General features: G+C 47.0%; 1 protein-coding gene across 2 annotated transcripts in view; it reads right to left on the bottom strand.

The window, feature by feature from the left end:
- LOC119400504 (kynurenine aminotransferase) overlaps window positions 1–22,956 on the bottom strand; it is a 57,312-nt gene extending 34,356 nt beyond the window's left edge. The window contains exons 1-2 of one of the 2 annotated variants that reach the window (XM_037667574.2): window positions 22,853–22,956; window positions 924–982 (exon numbers count right to left, since the gene is read on the bottom strand). In XM_037667574.2, the coding sequence (XP_037523502.1) occupies window positions 924–976 (53 nt within the window). In that variant the 5' untranslated portion in view covers window positions 977–982; window positions 22,853–22,956. The remainder of the gene's footprint in view (window positions 1–923; window positions 983–22,852) is intronic. The other variant, XM_037667567.2, reaches the window with a different exon arrangement.
- Between the last annotated feature and the right edge of the window lie 389 nt (window positions 22,957–23,345).

Raw genomic sequence — 23,345 nt, 5'->3', positions numbered from 1 at the left:
GCCTAAGCACCCCGCTCTTTTCTTGTGCTTCCTTCTGCTGGTGGTTGTGCTTAGGCGTCTAGGTTTTTCCGGAAGCTAGCAAAGCATGCTTGCGTCTATTACTACAAGTTTTAAGGTTATAATACGCACAAACGTAGTGTTTTGTATTCAAGTATTTATGTTTGTGTGTATATGCGTCTGCGCGTTCAAATCTTCCAGACAACTGAAATACGCTTCGTTTGTTCTGATGTTTTCATGTTCAGATGTCATTTCATTTTGAAGTATTGTGAATGATGTAAAATTAAACCCCGAATTTTGGAGAATTGGGGATTTACGAGAAATAAACTCCATGAAACGCCGAATTTCTGCCAAAAATAAAATAAACTCCGAAAAACGCCCTTCGAATTTCAAGAGAATAAACAAAACACGGAGCCCTACCAACAGCCATAGCTGGCTTCAGAGAAAAGCCTTTGTCGCCTTAAGCATTTTTTAGACGACACCATTTACAAATTCCCATTACATTTGTCTTGCAAAACACATGCATGATGCGACTAAGCTTGGTATGCTGACACGTAGCTTTGTCTAACCTTATGCTTGTGTACTTAATTGTTTACTTATGCTTGTGTACTAATTACTTATATAGTTGTCCAGTAAAACAAGTTGTCTTAGGAGAGATACAAAAGGTAAGTATTTGCGCTTGCATATTCATCTGTATGCATGTTTACCTTTTCTGGACTTCTGGGCTCACGTACAGACTTTTATGGTGCTATATTGAATTAGTATATATATATATATATATATATATATATATAGTGTGAGTGTGTGGCAAGGTCTGCGACATTTGACAAGTTTTTGGCAACGTTTTTCTTTGATTCGACGGCGACACTTTAGGACCGCAACCTCCTCGATTAGGTGGTGTGAAAAAAACTTATTGTATACCTTACCAAGCATCATTGTCCTCTGGCTCTTCTCGTTCCGCCTTTTCGTTAATAGACATTCTCTCCTATAATAAAAAAGCAGGGAGAATAGCGAAAATTTATTGAGAGCATGCGCGTGTTCCATAATATGTCGCTTGAGTAGAACGAGCACGTTAGGTACGTTGCAACACAAGCCACAAAACACTTCTTCAGTTCATATATACAGCACAGGCTTTGCAAAACATGCATAATATTCGCGTAGTCTGTGTTGCAGAAGTCTGCGTTGCAATCTGTTTTGCAGAACATGCAGCACAGAGTCTGAAGAACATGCACGAAGAATTAATCTTTTTTTGCTGTGCTAAGGGCGCAGCGACGCCGAGCTTGTGCAACGCCAAAGCGGGCTTGACAAGCCCGAAATGGGGCACGACAAGCCGAACGGTTTGTCGGATTCGGATTGACGTGGCAGCCTTTTAATGCATTGACAGTCAGCCTTCGAATCGTTTTCGGGACAGTGTAAGAGACACTCGGGATTTAAAATTATTGCGAAGGGAAGGAAAGGAAAAGTCAGGTATGCGCTCTTAAAGAAAATTAAGTAAGCACTTAGCGAACGCATGTATTTACTAGCTTCGAGCGTATTTTACTACCTTCGCGACATCCCTTTACTAAACAGCAGCTAGTAAAGCTAGTAAATTTTGCCGTTACTAACCAGAAACGCTTTCCTAGTGTTTTTAACTAGGTAACTACTAAGCCATGTATGTTGTGTTATGACTGGCAGTCGGTGGCGAAGCGCTGACCATGAGAATCGGCGGGCGAGGCGTTCTCACACTGCTAGAACACCTGCATCCTTCCTGGAAACGGAATTCCCGAGACGGCAAGCGATCGACAACGGGCAGAATCTCGACCTCAAAGTCGGGGACGGCAAAGCCAGAGACACCAGGGCCACCTGGGCTTGACTTGGTATGCTGCCGAAACGACATGACCTGTATCTTTGGACAGGAGTCGCCGCAGACCCTTTTCTGCCTTCGGGGAAGAATCGGAGGAGCAAGCACGTTCTGCCTTCGGGGAAGAATCGGAGGGGCAAACACGTTCTGCCCTTCGGGGAAAAGAAGAGTACGAGGAACGAGCCCGAGGAACCTGTCGCCTTTGCTTCCCCCACAAGCGTGCCGTTGACCACCTGACCCTTGCTGCTTCAAGAGTGCAACGACCCCTCAGCGACAGTGAAATGGACTGTGCCATGGTGGGTGGGGTCGTGTGTGTGATTGGTGGTCATCAAGAAGGAGGAGCCAAACTGAGGGGTTAAAACGACGGTGCTGAGTGAGAAATGGGGCTCTGAGCCCTTGGTAACAGGCTCATCCAATTCGATCGTCGATGAACTCTGACCTTGTCACGATGTAAATTGAGTGTACAAAAAGTGCCAGTAAACTTGTTATTGTTTTCCCATCTTGCTAGCATCAGTTCCTCAACCCGGAGACTCGACTACGCTAGCAAACGGAGTCCGGGCACGATGCTGCCCTATCGTAGCAACGGCATGGTTGCCGAGAAGGGATGGATCCAAATACCCAGGCACGACAGTTGTCAGATGCTTCGTTGATGCCGTTGTATATTATGCCGTAACTGTGACAGCCTTGTGCGAAACTTAGACAAACTTTAATTCTCTTGATTATATCGGAATAACAGTTTCGGACTGTGTGATGGAACACATATATTCAAATAGGGCACAAGAAAAGGGGCAGAAACACCAATTATTCTTGTAAAGTGTTCGGCGGCTGGACGGTACAGTGTGCTGTCCCAAAGCAGGAACACAAGTAGCCTTCAAGGTGATGTTAGAGTAGATATCGGATACGTAGAACTCTTGATATTCGGTGTGTGTGTGTTCTCGTTAGTAGTCCGTTCATGCTTATAGGTATGTGGCTGTGATGTCTAATTACAGTAGTAATTACTTGACGTAATTAACGCTTATTAGTTAGAATAAGAGGACAATGTCGTGCCCTTCCCTGCCTTTTTTAATTTCATCTTATATGTGCTTTTGTATTAGAATCAACTTTATATGGCAATGAACACGCACCTAAAAACAAAATAGGCAAAAACCTCTAGTTGCAGTAATTGCAGTTCACTAGTTTTAGTACGGCTAATGAATTGCTAGTGCGGTAAAACTTAGTAACGGATTAACAATTCGAGTAGGTACTATTCACTTACTAACCAGGTAGCGAATTTCATTAACCTGCATATTACTACCTTTACTTACTAAGAGGTTAGTGCTTCTTGTGACAAGTAAACGGTTAGTATTTAGTTAGTGAATATGCCGACCTTTCCTTTTCGAAAAGTGTGCTTGATTGTGGCCCAACAAAAAGTCCTACTTAGAAATGAAAAGTGGCAACAAAAGTGTCGTAATGTGGTGAGCGTCGGTGGTTCATTCCCAAGTTCTGTCAGGTAGTTCCTAAGCAAAACGAAAAAAGAAAAGGCTTAGAGTCGATACCTCCAGGCGTCATAGCACAGCCACAGCATCCACTCTTCTGTTTTGTAGCAGATTTGCCACGCCGTTGTGCGGCTGCCTCGAAAAATGGGTCCCGGACTCCATCCTCTGTCAGACTGGGAAATCTAGCAATACGCGAAAAAAAAAAAAAAAAAGCGCTGTCGCCTCGAGAACGGCAAACAGCGTTTGGCGCGTTTCCATGCCGCTGACGTTCAGCTGTTGAGTGTACCTCCTTAACCACAACGACAAACACGAACAAATTCAGGAAGCAATGTGCTTGAAACGCAAGCGATGTGGCACTGCGAGTCGCAAACCCGAACATGCAACACTTATGCGCACGAGAGGCAAGTGAAACAGCGAGTACAAACAAATGTGCCACCGACTGCCCGGAGACTCACTTGCTGACCAATTGGAAGTCGTAGGCCCTCGCTCAACCAGGAGACAGTATCTGCACTAGATGAGCCCATTTGACATCACGACGAGCTATGGGGGCACCGGAGAGGATCGGAGAGGAGCACGGAATTGCTTTTTTTTTTAATTTTGTGGCGCTCTGGCTGCGCGTATAGCGCTGCCCCGCTCGGCATGGGTGACCTTTACGGCATTCCGAACACGATGCACAACATTTTCAACCTGTATGAGCGGCCACGTCGGCAGCCTGCCGAGGCATCTGGGCAGAAAGGAAAGAATACAGGAAAAAGAGGAAAGGCAGGGATGTTAACCAGTTTAGAATACGGTATGCTACCCTGCACAGGAGAAAAGGATGGGGGAGATTAAAAAAAGAGAGAGAGAGAGAAAGAGAGGGGGAGCGCACACACAACGTCACAACAGGTACCACCAAAAGGCATCCGATAATCTTTTCCATCACTTTGTTCGCACACTTCGCCACTGTGATCGGGCGATACGATCATATTTCCAACTGCGACTGTTGGGCTTCAAAGCTAGTCTTCCAGCTTCTGGGAAGCGTGCCATCTCAGCAGGACTCATGATACAGAACTGGTAGAATACTTCCCGACAATTCACCAAGATGACACAGTGTTCTCTAACAAATGTCGCTGGGTCCTGCAGATGATAGATGTCTGCACAAAGTAGTGCCGCTGTGAGTTCACAGAAGGAAAATGGCAGATGTATGCAGGGCTCACGAGTGGTCGTGGAGAGCTGATGGAAGGTAGTAAATTATTGTAACCTATGAGTTGGCTGGATAAACTGGCGCAGAGCTCTTTTGAGTGCCACCACATAAATGTCTCGTCGCTGTTGAAACAGCGCCAGAGCCTCAAATGGTGACCGCTTCTAGGGCGCCGTCAGGAGACGACGCACTGTCCTCCAAAAGTTCAAAGACGGTTTACGAGAGCCTAGAAACTCATAACAAGCAGTCCAGTGCTGTGACTACAGAAAAGAATGCTCATTTTTTCTACAGTGAGCAAAAAATCCAGCAGATCCACCTACGTATCTGCGAATGTCATATAATAGGCATCGCTGTTCCTCTTACTGTGTTTGATTAGGTGAAGTCAATGACGCACGAACTTCGTAAAACGCAACCTGAATGGCACAAACAGTCAGTGAGGACACCTGCACTGTTACGATGAAATGTACAACGGACGTGAAAATCCCCAGCCCAGCGTAGAGCGGCAGCAGGTGCACCATCATGCAAACAGCACTTCCGGCAAACAACGCATAAGGCACGGCGCGTTAGCATTTAGTGCACGGATCACATGTGCATTTCTAAAATTCCTGCTGCATAGGTCGCCCAATGGCACTGCTGCAGGACTCAGCAAGTTGTAAATATGTAATGTATAATGAGCGAGGTCTACGCGTGCACGGCCTTTAAAAACTGAACACAAATGAAATCGTGAATTTCACTGCGAAAGTTATGCATTGAGTGAGTCGAAACCATATGTAATAAAATGGCCAAAAAGGTCGAAAGTGGAACGCTACAGTTGGTTGACAAATACGCATTTTATATATATATATATATATATATATATATATATATATATATATATATATATATGAAAGAAGATGACTCTTAGGGGCTCATTTTTGTTTTTTAAAACCCAATATTAATGAGAACTAACAGAGAATAATGCCAGGTAAAGTATAGGGGATGTTATTTGTAGTAAGTAGGATATAAATGTGAAGAAAGTAAAGTGGACGAAAAGATAACTTGCCGCCGGCAGGGACCCAACCTGCGACCTTCGAATGACGCGTCCGATGCTCTACCACTGAGCTACGGCGGCGGTCATCCTCCCGTCCAGTTTATGGGGTATATATGTGAATTTAAACCTGGGAGCGTTAGTCAGCGCCGATCGCAGCCATGGCGGCGAGTGTGGAACACTTTTTTTCTGCCTGTTGGCGTCACTTAGCACGTGCTCTTTTTACGAGCTGGCAGCTGACCAATAATCCCTCGCATACTACCTGAAGGCATCAAGTCTGCCAGAATGAGACCCTCGCTATGAATGAAGGAAAGAAGATATAATAAATATTTGGCGGCCGAAATTCAGTGGAACTATCGTGGTGCGAAGCATTACGGTGCTATGATGCTGAACCTGTTGGCACTGCTTAGTTTTGCTATACCGCATATATGGTATGCGTCATTGTCTATTTCGCACTGCTAAGCTCCAGGTTGCGGGTTCGATTTCACGCCATGGCAGCCGCATTTCAATGGCGCCTAAACGCAATACCATTCGTGCACTGAGAGTTAGGTGCACGTTAAAGAACCCCGGGTGGATAAAATTAATCCGGAGTCCGCCACTACGACGTGCCTCATAACCCATTACAATTGAATAATGCAATTCACTCTCGTTTCCTATATTATTTTTTACTGAAGCCACAGGAAATATATTCTACAGATTCTTAATCATCTGTATTTAACTATTGTTTAATGCGCATATTTCTTTTGTATTCCGGGCTACTTATCCGGATTAATTTGATTTAAGCTACATGTTTTTTTCTTCATCTGTTATTCATCATGCGATCTGTATACTGCTTATGTGACATTTAATTTGATATGAACATGTGTGATGTATTTTGTACTGTCATTTGTACCGCCGATGCTGAGTGCCAACAGGAGCGGGAGCCCTTTGTCAGGCCTTTGTAGCCTTTTGCTCCTGCTCCTTGTTTCTTTAATGGAAGCAAATAAACTTCAAACTTCAAACTTCAAACCATATCGTCGTTTTGGCACATAAAACACTGACAGTTATCTTAAGGCGAAAACCTTAGATGCCTCCTCAAACGCGAGAAGTGACCGGCGTCCCGCGTCGGCGTCTGCCGTTGGCTTCCACAGAGAGTGATGCAAAAAAAAAAAATGATCACGCGATGACGTCATCATGACGTTACCGTGACGTCACGTGACGTAACGTCACATGAGGATGTCATCAAACCACATCGTAGCTTGGTCAAAGGTGGGCCGCCGATCGCGGAGGTAATGCAAAACCAGGTGAGGTGCCTCCGATCCTGGGGGCAGTAGCAAACCACGTTAAAGGGACAATAAAGGCAAATATTAAGTCGACGTTGATTGTTGAAATAGCGGTCCAGAAACCTCGTAGCGCTACTTTTGTGCCAAGGAAGTGCTTATTTTGAAATAAAATCACGTTTTAGTGTTACGCCTCGCGTTAGCGCACTTCAAGTCACCCGCCTGAAAGCGGTCTTTCCCACGTCTAGAGTGACCTAGGTCACTCTACCCACGTCACTGTTGCCGTGCCCAACGTTGCCCGCCTTTACTGCGCGGCGGCGTGCACTGGCGGCGTGCACCATTCGGGCATCTGGCAACATGCATGCGGCATTTTGTCGAACTTTCTGTCAGAGCAACTTTCACGAGCGCACAATACCCGCGCGGCAGTACGCGATACCGAAACTACCACTGAGACGCGACCGCGTGAGCGAAGCAGGGCGCCGGGCGGAGCGCAGTTCGGCGAAAACGAAACCTTTGAACCACGCGAGCCGTTCCCCATTGCAAAGCCAAAGAGGTTCTTTTTTCCATGAATCAAACGGAAACGAACAAGCAACATTTTATTACGTCGCTTGATGCACGGAAGGTTCTTTTTTTATTGCAGCTAGTTTGATTACGAGTGAGTAAATGTAGTCGGACTCTCTCACGTCATCGGGATCATTTCCGAAATGTCCTGCTCGTGGCGCTCATCGTGCGATACATTTCGCTTAATTTCTCGGTAAGTATGACACTGCTGTTGATAATATTGCCGTTTTAGACGTTGTCATACATTGAGCTTTCACTCTGACATAAATTGTTATTTGCCTTTAGTGTCCCTTTAAGCTGCAGAAAACTTTCGGAGGGTGGCGGGCAGTATTGACTGACAACGAAAAGATGGCTTTTGCTTTCCAGTCGTCTTACGAGAGTGCATAAGAGACCGTGTGAGTTTTTAATATCATGGTCTCCAGCCTGTTGAGTGGTGCAGACGATCGCGTTCGTGAAGGTGGTTAGGCGAAACTTTTATTGCGATAGGAATTATATGGACAGTCTCGGCTGGTTTTTGTCCGTCCCCGTCGCCGCCGCCGTCATGCACTATATATATATATATATATATATATATATATATATATATATATATATATATATATATATAAAGCCCCATAGAAAAATAAAGAAAAATGCTTCCGAAGCGCGGAATCGAACCAGGGACCTCGCGCTCCTCAGCGCGTGACGGTAACCACTACGCCGCGAAAAACGCAGATCCTCCAGGTAGCTAACGGCGAGCGTTATATACACACCCTTTACCGCTGGCCGGACTCAGAGACGGCAGGCGCTTATAAGCGTTTCTTCATTACCAGCGAGATGGCGCGATGTGCGCGCCGGGCGTAGAGTCACTGGAAAATCAGAGTACCGCTAAGGTAGGCAACATTGAGCGGCGGCGGCCATTTCCCTTCCAGACCGTCCGGCGCGTTGCTAGCGTGTGTTGAGAAGTGACCGATCTTTTCGCCTCCGTGCCGTGTTACGCTCGGCGGAACGGCATTATGTGTGTGTGTTTATTCAAGAGGATATTGGAAGTGATTTCGAGTCATGGACAGTTATGGATCGACTGCGCGGTTAGCGGTGTAACTATCGAAACGTGCGGCGAATGCTGCCATGTGCTCGCGAACTCGCTTCATGGCTTCATCGGTCTCTTTTCGTGTCACGTCCGGGTGTGTTCGCTAGGTCCGGAGCTGAAAACATAGTTGCATTTGCGCAGTGACATTGTGCGAGATGCCATTTACTTCGACATTTGGTGAATCTTGACTGTTTGCGCTAGCTTTGCAGTCGGTGTTCAGGTTCACTGCACTCGAGAACGTTATCGAACAACATCGAGAACATTCAACATTGGGTCCTTCGACTGATCGCTGACGCATACCTCGCTTGCGCACCATGCATGCTGTTCAACTGGTTGTTATGTGTAATAGAAGTTTTGTGTGTACGGTAATTGGAAGTTGTGCGCGACGTATTTACGTCTTGATTCGGAACGCCAGCAGCCAAACGCATGGGCTAATCGGCGTGCGGTAGGTAAGGTGCGTCTTATCTTGCGATACGTAGAAAATAGGCCATCAAAAATGCTTGACATCACTATTTAATTGTTTCATTTACTATTTCTTTTCTCCTTCCAGTAAACAAAGGTATACCAGTAAACAGTTATTACTTTAATAAATCTTCAATTTCACTCTCGTGCCTAACACGCTTATAACTCGAATAGCGTACGTAATCTGTTCAACAGATCGAGATATAAACAGCCGAGCAAATAGAAAGGTATGTATTGTTTTCAATATCGCTGACCATAGCGAACCGAAAAGGTGAAGTATCCTGTCGGATGAGATCTTTTCCATGAAAGTTTGTGTAGTTCATTGTAGGAAGGTGTGTTCTTCGAGGGGGGCGAATTCATTCCGACTAACTATACGCAGCCACGTAGAACGGCGCTCTTTGACATTAATTTTTCTCACACGGCATGCAAAAATTAACGAGATTCTCAGAGTAGCTCACAAGTAACGTTCGATTGCCGATTACTGGTGAGCTACTCTCTGGAATCTGCATGCAGTGGCGTAGCCAGGGGGTGGCACACCGGGGCCCGTGCCCCCCCTACCCCGCCCCATTTTTTTGCCCCGTGGCATACATAGCACGAAATGCCACTCGACCACATCTGCCTGCCAGGCCCCCACTTCACATCAAGGAGGTGACCCCCCTCCCCCCCGAAAAAAGTTTCTTACGCCCCTGTCTGCAAGGCGCGTTTAAAAATGCGACGAAGTACTTCTAGGGACCGTGGTACTACGAAATGTCCGGCCACGCCTTGCATTGAACGCGCCTGCACCCAAAGCGCTTAGAAGGAATATGGCGGCGAGAGGCCACGTGATGCGAGTAAGCCAATCGCGTTGGCGGCGGCGCGCGGAAAACAGATGCGATACTCTGAAATTTTTCCAGTGACTCTAGCCGGGCGTTGGGCGCTGGGCGCGCTTTGAAGGTCGTCGCCCCGCTCCTGCGAACGCCGATGCTCTGCGCCCTACAGGGCGTGGTCGCCTTCGTGCGCTTATCTCAAGGAAAGAAGGGGGGCGGGCGGGGGGTTGTATGTCTTGTGCTTTCCCCTCGATGTCCGCGCTGAAGTCACAGAGCGTACGAAGCTCACTTCGCTCGCTGCAGCAGCCGCGTTTGCGAAAGGAGTGCGCTGTTCAAACAGAAATAAGTAACAACTGCGACATTTAGTTCGCGCTCGTCCTGTGTGTACCTGTGCGTTCGTTTCGTGCGTCCTGCTTTAAGTTTCAGCAGTGCGCTTCAAGTATCGAGCTGTGACGCATGAGAGTTCGCGCTCGTCCTGTGTGCGTTCTTTTCGTGCGTCCTTTGGGCTCGAGCGACGCGCTGGCAATTTCGAGCTGCTTTCCGTTCTTCGCGTTACATTCCAATTTGTTGCTATCGCATTCATTGCTTCGCCGTTGCGGCGAAACTTTACTTAAGCGTTGATGTAGTCATGCATTGGCTGAACTCCAATACGTCACACTAAATTTTCCAGTTGTGAGTAGGAACAGGCGCAGCTGTGGAGAGTTGGCGAGTGGCACCTTATTATACGTAACTCTCCGCTGCCCCTTTCCTATCAGGGCAACAGCTGCGCGCCTGTGCGCGCCTGCTGCACAATTTGCATATGAAGGTGGCCGAGCGTCGCACATTGCTGCCGGTAATGTGGGCTTCATTTCCAGATAAACAAGGACCTCCAAGTTATCTGATGGTGACGCCACTCACTTTAAAGGCACCTCACCAGGCTCCATCGCAAACCTATTTTATTCAGTGGAAGTTCTAAGGCGCGTTTTGGGAGCGTTTTGCAGAAAGAGCTTCTGAAATCGTTTCATTATTGCGGGACTCGCATGATATTCAGCTGTCCCATTTCCACGCCGCCAGGAGGTGAGCCTTATTGTCAAAGAAGACTGCCTTCCTTTGCGTCGGAAAGAGTCCTTAAAGAGAGAAGGAGAGAGAGAGAGAGAGAAGCAAGGAAAGACAGGGAGGTTAACCAGACGCACGTCTGGTTTGCTACCCTGCATCCCGGGAAGAGATAAAGGGGCGAAAAGAGAGAACGAAGAAAAGAGAGAGAGGGGGGCAGAATCACAAGTAGACTTCGGGGAGCACATCCAGTCTTCAGGCGGTCGCACAGATCTGTTGATCTTGGGTATTTCAGAAGCGCTTTCGTTGCCTTCTTCCCCCTCGACCCACATGTCTATGGTCCTAGAATCTTGTTTACAGAAAATTCTCTCGAGTCCAGCTGATCCAAAAGCGTCCGGAGCGGGCATTGCTGGGTGTCAAGGAGAGCGCAGCTGCACAGGACGTCTTCAATTGTCTCTGCGGTTCCGCAGGAGCCCTCAAACGGCGTTAGTTTCCTACCTTCTTCCGTGAACCGAAGTCGACGATCCGCGTAACGGTCACGTGACGAGTACTGCCTTTTAGCGTCTTTTTGCGTACTAATTTGCTTCGAAGCGCATCTACAAAGCTGCCTTTGTGCAGTGCGCGCTTCGCACTGCACGATTAAATGAGGTTACACGTCATGGTCGGTGACGTTGAAGGCAGTGCGCGTTGCACAGGGCATTCGTACGTGTGACTCTCGCTAACAAGCGCGAGCTTTTGTGTGGAATTTTGTGTGTAAACAAGCGCGAACTTTTGTGTGGAATTTTGACCAACCTCGTGCCAAGTAGCTGTTTCGTACTTTACAGGCACAACGACATCAGAGTGATCTACCCGTCACACTTCCCGTCACACTGCCATCACACATTTAAGGTGGCCAAAACTTGTGACGGGCACCTTAAGTGCTTAGCTATTATGTTATAAAAATTCAAGATAAACTCCAAAATAGTTGACTGATTCCCATTTCTAACAAAACCAGGAATAATGTTCATAATTTAATTTCGTGTATTATCATAATTATAAATACTGAGTATGCTGATACTCTTTTGGACATAATTAGTGAGGATATGAGATTGTAATAATATTTTTCCGGATCGGTAACTGCAAAATATGCGTTTTACAGTGACAGAAAGACCTGCGAATGACCTTACATGAGGGAGCATGTCCTTGCTGAGAGCTTTTCATATAATGCGTCGCATTAAAACAAGGAATGAGGCGGCAGCAGCAGCAGATTCTGTTTGGCTAATTATTTCGAACAATGCTAAGCAGGTGCGACGCCTTTCAGGAGCTGTAACTTAAAGGACCCCTGGAACACTTTTTCAGCATGGTCAGAAAACGTTGCCGATCGGTAGTCGAGGCTCCTGAGAACACGCGAGACAAACATAGCGCAGCACGAGGCCTGGAATTTACAATTAATTCTCAAAGTCAGCTAAGAATCGCTCGCTCTTCCCTGGACAGATAATGCCATAAGCCAACTGACAGCGCCATAAACCCAAAGTGCACGGCCCAAAGTCCACGGCTGAGAATGGACCAAAGTCCAGTCTCACACTCTCTCAGCAATCACGTGACGGCACAGCGGTGCATAGCGACAGTTCCGCCGCCACAGCTGTGGCCTCTCCCCCATACACTACCTCAGCAATCACGTGATGGCGCGCGCGGCAACGCTCCTTCGTCAGACGTCTCGTTGCAGCAGTCGAGTTAGTAGGATGGCTACCAAGCGGCCCGGTGATGATTCCATGGCAAGCGGCTCGGAGAAGCGCCCCAAGAATGTGGATTCCCCCTATACGATGGCATAGTCAGTCGAATGGGCACAGGCTCTCGCCGAACACACTTTAGAATTTACAGAGCGTCCTTCAATTATTTGTGTATATGGCTGGCATTCCGGGAAAATTGATTCATGGGGCCTCATTTTTCAGACCACCTATACTGCTGTAAGCGACCTTAAACCTTTATTGGAAGTGAAGAGGAGAATCGAAAGCGCACTGTACTCATGGACATTAGAAATCGGATATCCATCGAATTGCTTGTGTCATTTAATAGCATTAGGTACTGATGACTACTGAGGAATATTGACTTATAGGACTTCCATAATGATACCGGGGATTTTAAGTGCCAAAAGCACGATATGATTATAAGGCACGCCGTAGTAGAGGGCTCCGGAAATTTCGTGCTGGGACTTCGTCATCACACCAGAAATGATTGCGAAAGCGACTAAAATTTATGCCATAATCACAGCAACTGTGATTTCGAGCACATTCGTGGCGTACTCATTTTTGTTGTCGCCACTAGGCGTGACTTCAGGTCCTTTTAAGAAAGGTCACGCAATACGCGTGAAGAATGCGTCCTTTTTGCAACAGCGCAAGAAACTTCGTTATTCTGCGCAACATGATTGCTAAGGTCAAAAATTTATGCTTGAATCTGAAAAAATTCAGATTACGTTTAACGTTTCAATCTGTGGTTATTTACATCTCTGCCGGAAGGCTTTTGCCTTTTGTCATGTGAATAAACACGTCGCAGTTGTTTTCACAAACGTGTGACTACATTTGGCTACTTTTACTATCCTTGGCTCAAGTTGGCTACATGATGGCAAGTTTTTCAAATTTTTAACTCGACAACGTTAAAGTGCTTGTTTCGCAGAAATTCCGGCGCCGGTGCCGTTGGTTGTGAGCGAAAAATCATCTTGTCCGTGACAGAAAAATCGAGAAAGAAGCAAATAAAATAAATAAAAATTCGACAGATCCCACGCTTTGTGGGAATCGGTGTCATGCGAAGCAGTGAGCGAGTAGATGTCTACGCTGCATTTTTTTTTGGCTTTGATCCAAGCGTTACGAGGTGGATTGACGTGCTTTTGTCAGCGTAGTAGTTGTGTCCACATCGTGGCTTGGCCAGGCACGTCGACTCACTGGCGTTTAAAGGGTAGCTAATGGCCTGACGTAACGTCAGCACTCACTTTAGAAAAATACAGACGTCAGCATTATCGAAACGAAGTGCACTTTACGGTGCGATGATATCCGACTGCTACGCAGAATGCTTGGGTTGGATTCCTGCCGGGATCCTGATTTTTATTCTTTGCATTCATCGGGTCAACGCTATCGATGTCAGTTTTTCTTTGCGCTCTTGCTGTTCTCGTCGTTCCTGGGAAGATACAAACTGCCAATCACATGTGGCGCATACCCGCTTACCGTGGCCTATGGCATACGGGTATGTGCCACACGTGTCTGGAAGAAAGGGTTTAACGACGTACGCTACAGGATTTACACGTTATTCATGTCATGACTAGACATTCATATTTGCCAGACCCTCTTACCTTCCCATGCGAATTTTGGTCTACACCAAGCTAAGGAGGCGATCATGAGAGCACCCAGACGTAGGCGGCTAGATATATAGATCGATAGATAGATACGTAGATAGAAACGCTCAAAGTACCTGGGGTTTGCTAAGAAATGCTCATTAAATAAAAATTTTCGGTTCGAGTGAGAATCGTACCCAGACTGTCTGCGTTGCAAGCACGTGTTCCATATACCACAGAGCGACGCTATTGCTTGAAACTGCTTCGAAAAAAAAAAAAAACACTGTATGAATGTCATGTTGCGGAAGGAGTCTCCTTCATTCGCGTAATATTCCGTGGCAGAAGCGTAGAATCGCGCCAGGCGTCAAAACATATGGATTGCGAAATGAATGCGTGTTTTAAAGGCCCACCCATTACATAGCGCTCAGACAAATTTAATCATCATCAGCTTCAAAAGCATCAACGCAGTGAACAGCTACGTAAGTTCGCGTGTTGCCTTACGGACGCGTAGTGGGCATTTCACTTATTTGCAAAATGAAGAATTGTGGCGCAGTGGGCACTTAACAACTGTAGTTGCAGTAGGCATTCTAGGCTAGTTTGAAACGGCCTATGTTACGCGCACAGTCGTCCGTTTCCTTACGGCATGGTTGAGGCATACACCGAGAAGCGAAACCAGGCTAACAATTAAGAAGACAATGCGCACGGGGCCCGATTATGCTATCGCGTTCTATTCTTGAAGGCCAAGCTCAAGCGTCCTCCAAGTTTCTTGCTATATTTTGTCTTTGCGACGTGGCAACTGTGCTCCCACGCTGAACCGTTCCCCACAGTGTAGGGTAGCAAGCCGGACACGCGTCTGGTTGACCTCCCTGCCTTTCCTTCCTTTCTTTCCTCCTACTCCTACATGAATCCAAGTAAAAGAGCATTTTTGCATTTTAGTTATCTAGAAATGCCGGTGATGCGGGTGCTCAGCAAGGCCTTGCGTGCTTTCTTGAAAAAATCGTTTTGTTCGGGCAAGAGAAGCGAAACAAGCGATTATGTTCACCTGATATCACTTAACTGGCACACGATGAACAACTGCTAGTTCCAAAACAATGATCGAGCACTTGAATTTTTAGCTAATTGTATCAGCACTGAAACACGGTCTTCGCACTAAACAGATGGCACAGCTTTGATTTCCACATTGTTTAACCTATTACTCACTTTCAATAACTTTCTTCAACATATCGTTCTGGTTTTTCACTGCTTTATGAAGAACCTAAAAGTTCAGTTTACCAGGATCTAACACTTTAAAGAAGGTCATTGAGTAATTTCATGCTGTAATCCATTCTTGAAACTTTGCGTTCAGCGTGCACCGACATCTGTACCCGATTTCTGAAGCTTTACTGTAACGTCCACAACAGGTTCGTCGACAAGCTGACTTATGCGTTGCTCTAAATTTGATCAAAGTTCTGCGATTTTCTTTGCCACATCTGCATTTGTAGGCATCGTGAAGAACAGAAACAGTAAACTATGCCTTCCACAGAGCAGGCACTAGACAAGAAGCCGAAACGGCAGCAGCTGCGCACAGAATTTGCACGGAAAGCTACTGAACAAATGTGTGAAATTAACCAACCTGCACAAATTAGCGAGAATGCTCGTGCCTGTATCCTGAACCGCTGCCGCTGTGAAGCTGAAGCCCAGTCAGCGACCGTTGTAAAAGTGAAGCGAGGTACGAGGGATCCACGAAGGAGCAGGCCGACGGCGAGCAGGCTCGAAAGGCGAGCGCCGCAATTGTGATGCCCTATCTGGCTGATACACGGACAGTGTCGCGTCCAAACACGTAGCACGTAGATAGGTCGCTGACACGCGTATAGGCAACCGACTTCCGTACTTGTGCGTCAGCCCAGCAGGGATCACGCATGCTCCGAGTTCTGCCTCCAAAATTAAAAACACCAGTCAATATTAAGCGACCTCTAGAGCAGCATTTATTGTGATCGCGCAGCTTAATAAGTACACTTTTGCTGTTTCCACCAGTCAATACTGGACTTGTTCAAAATGGTGTGATGGCAGGGTGATGGTTTATGGCAATGGCAGAATTTCTTCGCAATCTCAAATACTTTACAAAATGACTACAATGTTTCGAATCCAACTTAATAGCTAATGATAATGTCTGGGATTTTAGGCGCGAAAACAACGATAAGATATGAGGCTCGCCGTCGTAGGGTACTCAGGATTAATTTTGACATCTGGGGTTTTTTAACATCCACCTAAACCTAATTACACGGGTGTTCTTGTATTGTGCCCCCATCGAAATGCAACTGGCGTGGCCAGGAGTCGAACCTGCGTCTTCGAGCTAATGAATCCAACTTAAAACCCACATGTGATGAAGTATCGTCAACGCCATAAAATATCGTAGTCGCCTTTCATTAAGCTGTTCGTTCCTTGTACACGCTCCATGGCACGTCGTCGGTCTTTGAGACAGTGCTTATTATCGCTGGTAAACTTGATCACGCTTCTATACGTTCCTTTTGCGTCTCCTTGGCCATATATATATGCGCTCTTTTTGCACGCTAAAGGTTAATTCTGGGGTCAAAAAGATAAGCGTGTTGTGCCGCTGCAAAGTGAGGTAATTTGGTAGATTGTAATGGAGGCATGAGTTTTGCTACCTTCTGAGATTTCACTGCTGTAGCCCCTTTAGTATGGCAGCAACTCCCGCCCCGGCAATCTAGGAGTAGGCACACCTTTCCGCCCTTTAATCGAACGTTCAAACACTAACTCTGAATTGCTTCAGCGAGCATGATTCTCCTTGAATTCCTAATGAATGAGTTCGCGTCGCATGACGCTCAATGGAGGTCTTCATCGAGTAGAGGGCGACCGAATGCCATCGCAAGCGGCTCGCCTACCAGACGTGCCGCTAAGTCAGGGTGACGAAATACCTCAGATATTTTGGCGGACAGAGATCTCAAGGGCTGCGGGGCATATCCGACTGTTTAAGGCATGTGAAGAATATCCTAAGATGCAGGTTGCGCCCCTGCTTTATGAATGCCCATTTGATATCAGAGTCATCTGCGCGTGGTCTGAAACAAACTTGGCCGCATTTCCTTCGAGCTGGCAGTTACCACGGCACCCGTGAGCTACGACACGCGCGCTTTATTAAGATTAATTAACCAGACTCCAGTGGCATCAAAATCGCGGCGGCGTTGTTTCGCACGAAGTAAGATCACATCGTGGATAACGCTAAGGCGTGCAGCTCGAAAGATACGCTGCAGTGAACACGTTTGGCTTGCCAACGCGGAAAAGACCCGTTGTCCTAACGACAGGCTGAAAGCCCGGCCTCCTTCGGCGATTATGATGTGCATGGGATGCCTTCCTTAAGTGAGTTACCTCATTTGTCATTGCAAGTGGCAACTGACCTGCGGGCGCAATACGGAGGAAGGAAGAACTACAACGTAAATCACAAGAATGGGACCCACGTTTATCAGATGCTGCGAACAGCGGCCTCGCGGCGTACTCGCTCGCTTCAGAAACACCCATCCACTTACGGGGCAAACTCACTGCTTCATCGCAATCCTGTAATTTTGTTAGCGTGAATGGCATTAAATTGAAAGCATTCATTGCTCGAGTCTTTCAAATGCGCCATTTCAGCTTACGGCTTCAGTATACGAGAGAAAACTTTCATAAGTGTCATAAGTTGTGAAGCGTACCTGAATAAGCCAGCCATGTAACATTTACCTATTTATTTCATTCATGGTGACTTTTTTTTATGGGTGCTTTGATTCAGATTTGTTATGATTCAGACTTTGTAATTCACCCTGTTCCGCAATTAAATAAACTAAGCGTTCGGTTCATCTCCGTGTTTTACGTTGCTCCGAAGAAAGGACGAAAATGGGAGACAATAGAACGAACAAAGAAGTACCGTGTACACTCCCTCTAGAATACCGAGTGCGGGGGAGATGTGATTAACGTCGCACCCTACCTCTGCGCACACGTACAAAGAAAAGTAGGCCTTTGCTTTCAGACGAAAACACCCTGCCTTGAGTAAAAACAAACGTCCACACGGCGCGCGTCCTTCCTTTCATTTTGTTGAGCCTGAAACAATGGCGCTTTCTGCCCTTTCACGGAATCGGAGCAGAAACAAGCTTTCGTTTTGAGACCATATATCTAGTCTTTTAACTTTTTGCTTGTGACGTTACGTGGGCCGAAAACGTACAGTTCTGCGCAATCATACCTGGAGAATTTCTACGCAAGTAAAGATGTACGCGTAAGACTAACGAAAAAGTGAAACAGAACACGTCTCGGTGTCCCGGAACTTTGTCGCTTTCAATAACGTTCTATTACGCGATAATTTTAGCGTCGTCCCCTCCGGTGCAACGTATAAATCAACGCCACGTGCCAGGCGAAACGCCACTGAAAGAAAATCTACAGTTCAATGGCTCAATATCGGTGCCGCTTTTGCGCCGTTTCGAGGCGTACAGCAATTTTCTGTAATTGCGACGAATACAACGGAAGAGCGCTGGAAGGAGGGCACGAGACAGTATACGTAGTCTTTTTGTCTGAAGCCATCTGAGCCTTGTCTGCGTTCGTGTTTACGAGACCAGCTAGAGTGTGATCTACGTCTTTCTCATCATTTACCTGCATATGTCTAGATTACGGTGCACTTAAAGTATATATAGTGAAGAGCACACTGCGTATACATAAACACGGCGTCAAACTGTCACTGTGGCCTACGAGCGTCACCTGATAATTACGATCATAGGTCGTAGACGCTTATAAACGCAATGAAAGTGCCAGACGGCGAATAGCAAAGCACAAATTAAAATAAAGGAATGCAGACATAAATTAGTACAGGGGGGGGGGGAACCATTTAACGAAAGCGGAAGGTGTAGGCTTTCAATTTCTCTGTACTGCTCAGCTCGATCGTATATGCTGGAGCGGAATTTCACCGACTTACTTGTCCAAAAAAGGAGGCACCAACGCGTTATCTACGTAATTGAAAGTTGGTCATAAATGTTTGCGTGAATGACCTTTCGTGTGCACTCGCTTGTACTGTCACATGGAGGAGAGAAACAAAAACAGGAGGCCTTCTGAGTGCTTGCTGACCGTCAGAGCTCACAGATTCAAAACAGAATATGCATCTAAACCACCGATGCCCCCTTGGTGTTTTATTCGACCCACAGTTCAACTCAGTGTACCAGGGATCCGGAAAAAATCTGAGCTGTCGTCACCTGTGCTGAAACAACTGTCTCTGCTTCTTTTGCACGAGAAGTATGCGGACAGTGTACATATACATACAGATGGTTCCACAAACACCCAGTGTTCGTCCGGTGCGGTGGTTGTCCCAGCAAGAGCTATTACCATCAGCTTTAGGACTGACCACTCCACGACGTCGACAGCTGCGGAACTAGCTGCTCTGCGCGCTGCACTTTGTTTGGTCAATCGGGAACCACCTCAACATTGGTCCATCTTCAGCGACTCAAAGGCAGCCCTACAATCTGTGCTATCTGCTCTACGTCGCGGGCCATACGAACAGCTCGTATTTGAAATTCGATGTCTTCTCCATACTTCACATGAGAAAAGGCACCACGTGACGTTTCAGTGGCTGCCAAGTCACTGCGGCGTCATAGGGAACGAACACGCCGATAATGCCGCTCGGGCAGCTCATGAAAGCACACAGGAAGATACCATCCCACTTTCAAGGTCTGACGCTGCCAGCAGTCTTCGAGGGCTTGCACATGAGATAACGCTCGCTCTATGGTGCCTACCAAGCAGCCGAACCAACCGGACCAATCGTCAACGCCACCTGTCCTCTTTGATGCATCTCTGTATGCCAACTGGACTCCGCCGAAGAGAAGCCACACTGCTTTATCGCTTATGGCTAGGCGTGGCATTTACGAAGTCCTATTCCTTTCGGATTGGAATGGCCGACAACGCTCTTTGCGATGCCTGTCGTTGCGAGGAGACGCTACACCACGTCCTGTGCGACTGTCCGGCATATAATGTTCAGAGACAGTCACTGGCGTCCGTTCTAGCGCGCCTTCACAGTGGACAGATGTCTGTTGCAACAGTTCTTGCATGCCGTCAACAGAAGACATCACAGCTGAAGGCGACGAAAGCACTGCTGAGGTTTTAAGAGAGACGAACTTGGACAAGCGGCTGTGACAGAAATGTCGCGTACCACGCAAGAGTGAACGACTGATTCTGTGAGTGCAGTGTCATGCGCTATCTTTCTATCTTTCTCTCTCTCTTTCCTCTCCATCTTTAATCTCCCCCACCCTGTCCCCATGTGTAGGGTAGCACACCGGTTGTCCTATACTGGTTAACCTCCCTGCCTTGCCTTCTCTATTATTTCTTCTCTTCTCTCTTCCTTAAGAGCACACATCACACTTAGAACGCAGCTTGTCTCTTGAACGGAATGTGCTGCGAGAAAAGGCCAAACCGAAGACTATCATTTATGAGAGGCCAAGTGCAGTCAGGCCATCACGGGCATCGTTTATAAAGAGACATCGATGTCTACCAGCGCTCCTTTGCGAAAAACAGCACGGGGCTTCCGCCACGCTCTGTCCAACTCAGCCGGGATTACTGAGGCCCCTCCTAATCTTTTCTTTTGACGTGATTGACAACTTATGCAGTTTTTCATGGGACGCGGTTTCGCATGCTGATACGCTGCTGCAGCGCCACTTCCACCACTGGCGGCTGCCGGGTATCCCAACTAGAAATAATTCACAAACAAAATATTTCTTTCATGACGTCACTGGTGAGGTCGCAAATAGAGAGAAAGGGCGCGAACCGAGAGGAGGAGGGTTTCGCGGAAGCTCTCCTTTCCCACTTCGCATGCAAGCGGAATGGGTTCGTGCTCTCTTGCAGGCCCGCTGGCCGCTCGGGCGACGCAGCCATTCGTTAAATTTAGTTGACAATTTTTTAAATTTTGTCCATGTGTTATTAAGAGGACAAACTAAAGCTGAACGATTTCTCAACAAGACAAAACTCGATCAACACAAGTAAAATTTAAATATTTTTTCGTTAATCACACTTTTCGTATACTTTTAAAGCCAATAGACATACACGTAGCGCGAAAGTGTCAATCTGCAAAAGCAGCTATAATTCACAACTGAAATATGCACATAATGAGCAAACATTGAACCCAGAATATCCGAACCAATGCGAAAATTATTAACAATCACGAGCAGGCCACGTCGTGCTTGACTCAGTCACGTCTGTTATGACGGCGCACATATTTTTCTTGCAGAACTTGAGTACCAAACAAGAAAGAAGTTCAGGGGAAGATGGAGGCGTAAAGCGATGAGAAATCGTTGAACATGGAATGCCGCTGGAGACAATGCTTTGGCAAGTTGACTTGTCTTCGTCAGGGCATCAGCATTGCCTTGACAAAAGAAATTCCACTTGTCAAAACGTTGGCTCCAGCGACATTCCCTGTTATACAAAGCATCGGTGAGTTCATTACACGTATTTCAGCGACAGTATTAGAAGCAAAGGCCCACAAAGTTTCAAACTGGCTACATGCATTTCCATGAACAGCAAGGAGCCTATAACTGCTTCACATCATTTGCACTCAAGGCAAAAATAAAGGATGAACCAACTGCGTAGGTGAACCAACCCGCATTCAAGCCTTTCATTAAACGTATTTTGCCGGCAGCAGGTAGGCTGTCGTCATGTCGAATTAGTCTAGCGACACTGCGCTTATGACAGTCCAGTCAGGCTTTCAGAGAATTGGGTTTACTCATGTGCTCATGCAAAATGAATACCTGCTATAATAATGGACCCAAATACTTGCGCTCATCCGTTGTCACTAGGAAACCTGGAAAACCTTCGCGGAACTGGAAATCCCTAGGTTAACACACCACAGAGCCGCACAAAACCAGTGATGCCCCGATTTAGCCATCTTCGTCTAATAGTTGACCTGCTCGACGTGGCGCACTGCGGCTTCCGTTCACTGCACGCCACATCTAAGTCTTACCTTTCCCGTATTCATACTTGGCACGCCGACCGAGCGAGATAACCGAGTGCGATCCAACTTGTGATATCGCTGAGCGAGTGGCAAGGGTGGGCGGAGGCAAGCGCTACGAACACAAGTCGTCCAGTTCCCGCGTTTCGCCCGGTTAAAAATTAACGAAATAAGAAATAAAAAAGGCAAATAAACAAAACAAGAATTCTTCACATTTAAATGAAACTTCTTCATCTGTAAAAACTCGTGAAATACAATAAACCCGAACATCCACATCAACCTCACTTCGTTCAACCAGATCTGATGGGATGCCCGGCAACCGCTACGGGCGCGCATGTGCCTTGAAACCGAAACTGGCGCTCAGTTTCCGGGGCCTGATTTTGCTTCTAGTGGCCTCCAACGTCAACGCGCAAGTTCAGTAGTGCATAAACTGAATGCGGACTTCTCGACGCACACACTGTTAATAATCGGGTTAATAAATGAAAGAAATTACTTTTCAGCACTGTGTGCTTAAGGCGCACATATACGTGCGTCTTCGCACTCGCTTATAAGTTCTTGTGACGGCGTCACCGGTAAAACCCGCCATTTACCCGTAACAACCCTCATACCGCGGCGTCGCGCTTTTGTTGGCCTCCTGCCTTCGAACTTCTTCCTAGATAATCGTATACCAGCGCCTGTCTAAATGGTTATCTATAGGTAGTATCTGTCGCACGCCCAAAGTTTCACTAACACTGCACGCGCCATAAGCGAGCTGCCACTTGAAACGTGGGAGGCGTGGTTTGTCGGCTCCGAATCTAAGTTTGCTTTCTTTTTTTCTCCCTTATACTCCACCTAACCTGGTCCTCGCGGGTACGCACAGTGAATACATCTACCCATCCTCTGATGCCCATGCGCTTACCGCTTCCTGCGTCGTATAATTTACGGACTCTCGCCAGCAGAGGCGTCCACACACACGGGTACGAGCCACCTGTAGGCGCTCTAAACGCTCGTGAAGTTAACCGCGGCCTGTCAGCTGTTGGAAGTGACGGAGACCCGCACACGCATGAACGAGGGCGCTCGTTGTAGTTTCGACTACGCTGTCGAGAGCGATGACATCGCTAAATAGCCCGGTGCCGTCCTGTCAACGCAAGGGAGTGTTCTGTTATCCCCCGCTTTCACTTCCTTTCCCTTTCTCTCCTGCTTTTCTTTTTTTTTTTTCTACTGTAGCGTGGGTATTCAGCGGGCGTGTTGGCTTCGTCAAATAACGGTGAACGACGCGAGTCACCGTTATCGGCAAAGAAAAAAGGAAAGCAAAAAAAAAAAAAAACGCCAGGCCTGCGCTGAAACCGCAGCACAGCCACAGCGAAAGCTGGAAGAGCAGCGTTTCTAGAGCCCGTTAAGCTCTCTTGGGG

Source organism: Rhipicephalus sanguineus, chromosome 1 (assembly GCF_013339695.2).
Source record: "Rhipicephalus sanguineus isolate Rsan-2018 chromosome 1, BIME_Rsan_1.4, whole genome shotgun sequence".
Classification (NCBI taxonomy): Eukaryota; Metazoa; Arthropoda; class Arachnida; order Ixodida; family Ixodidae; genus Rhipicephalus; species Rhipicephalus sanguineus.
Note: the sequence above shows the minus strand (reverse complement) of the source record. Positions and strands in the feature narration are given on the sequence as shown.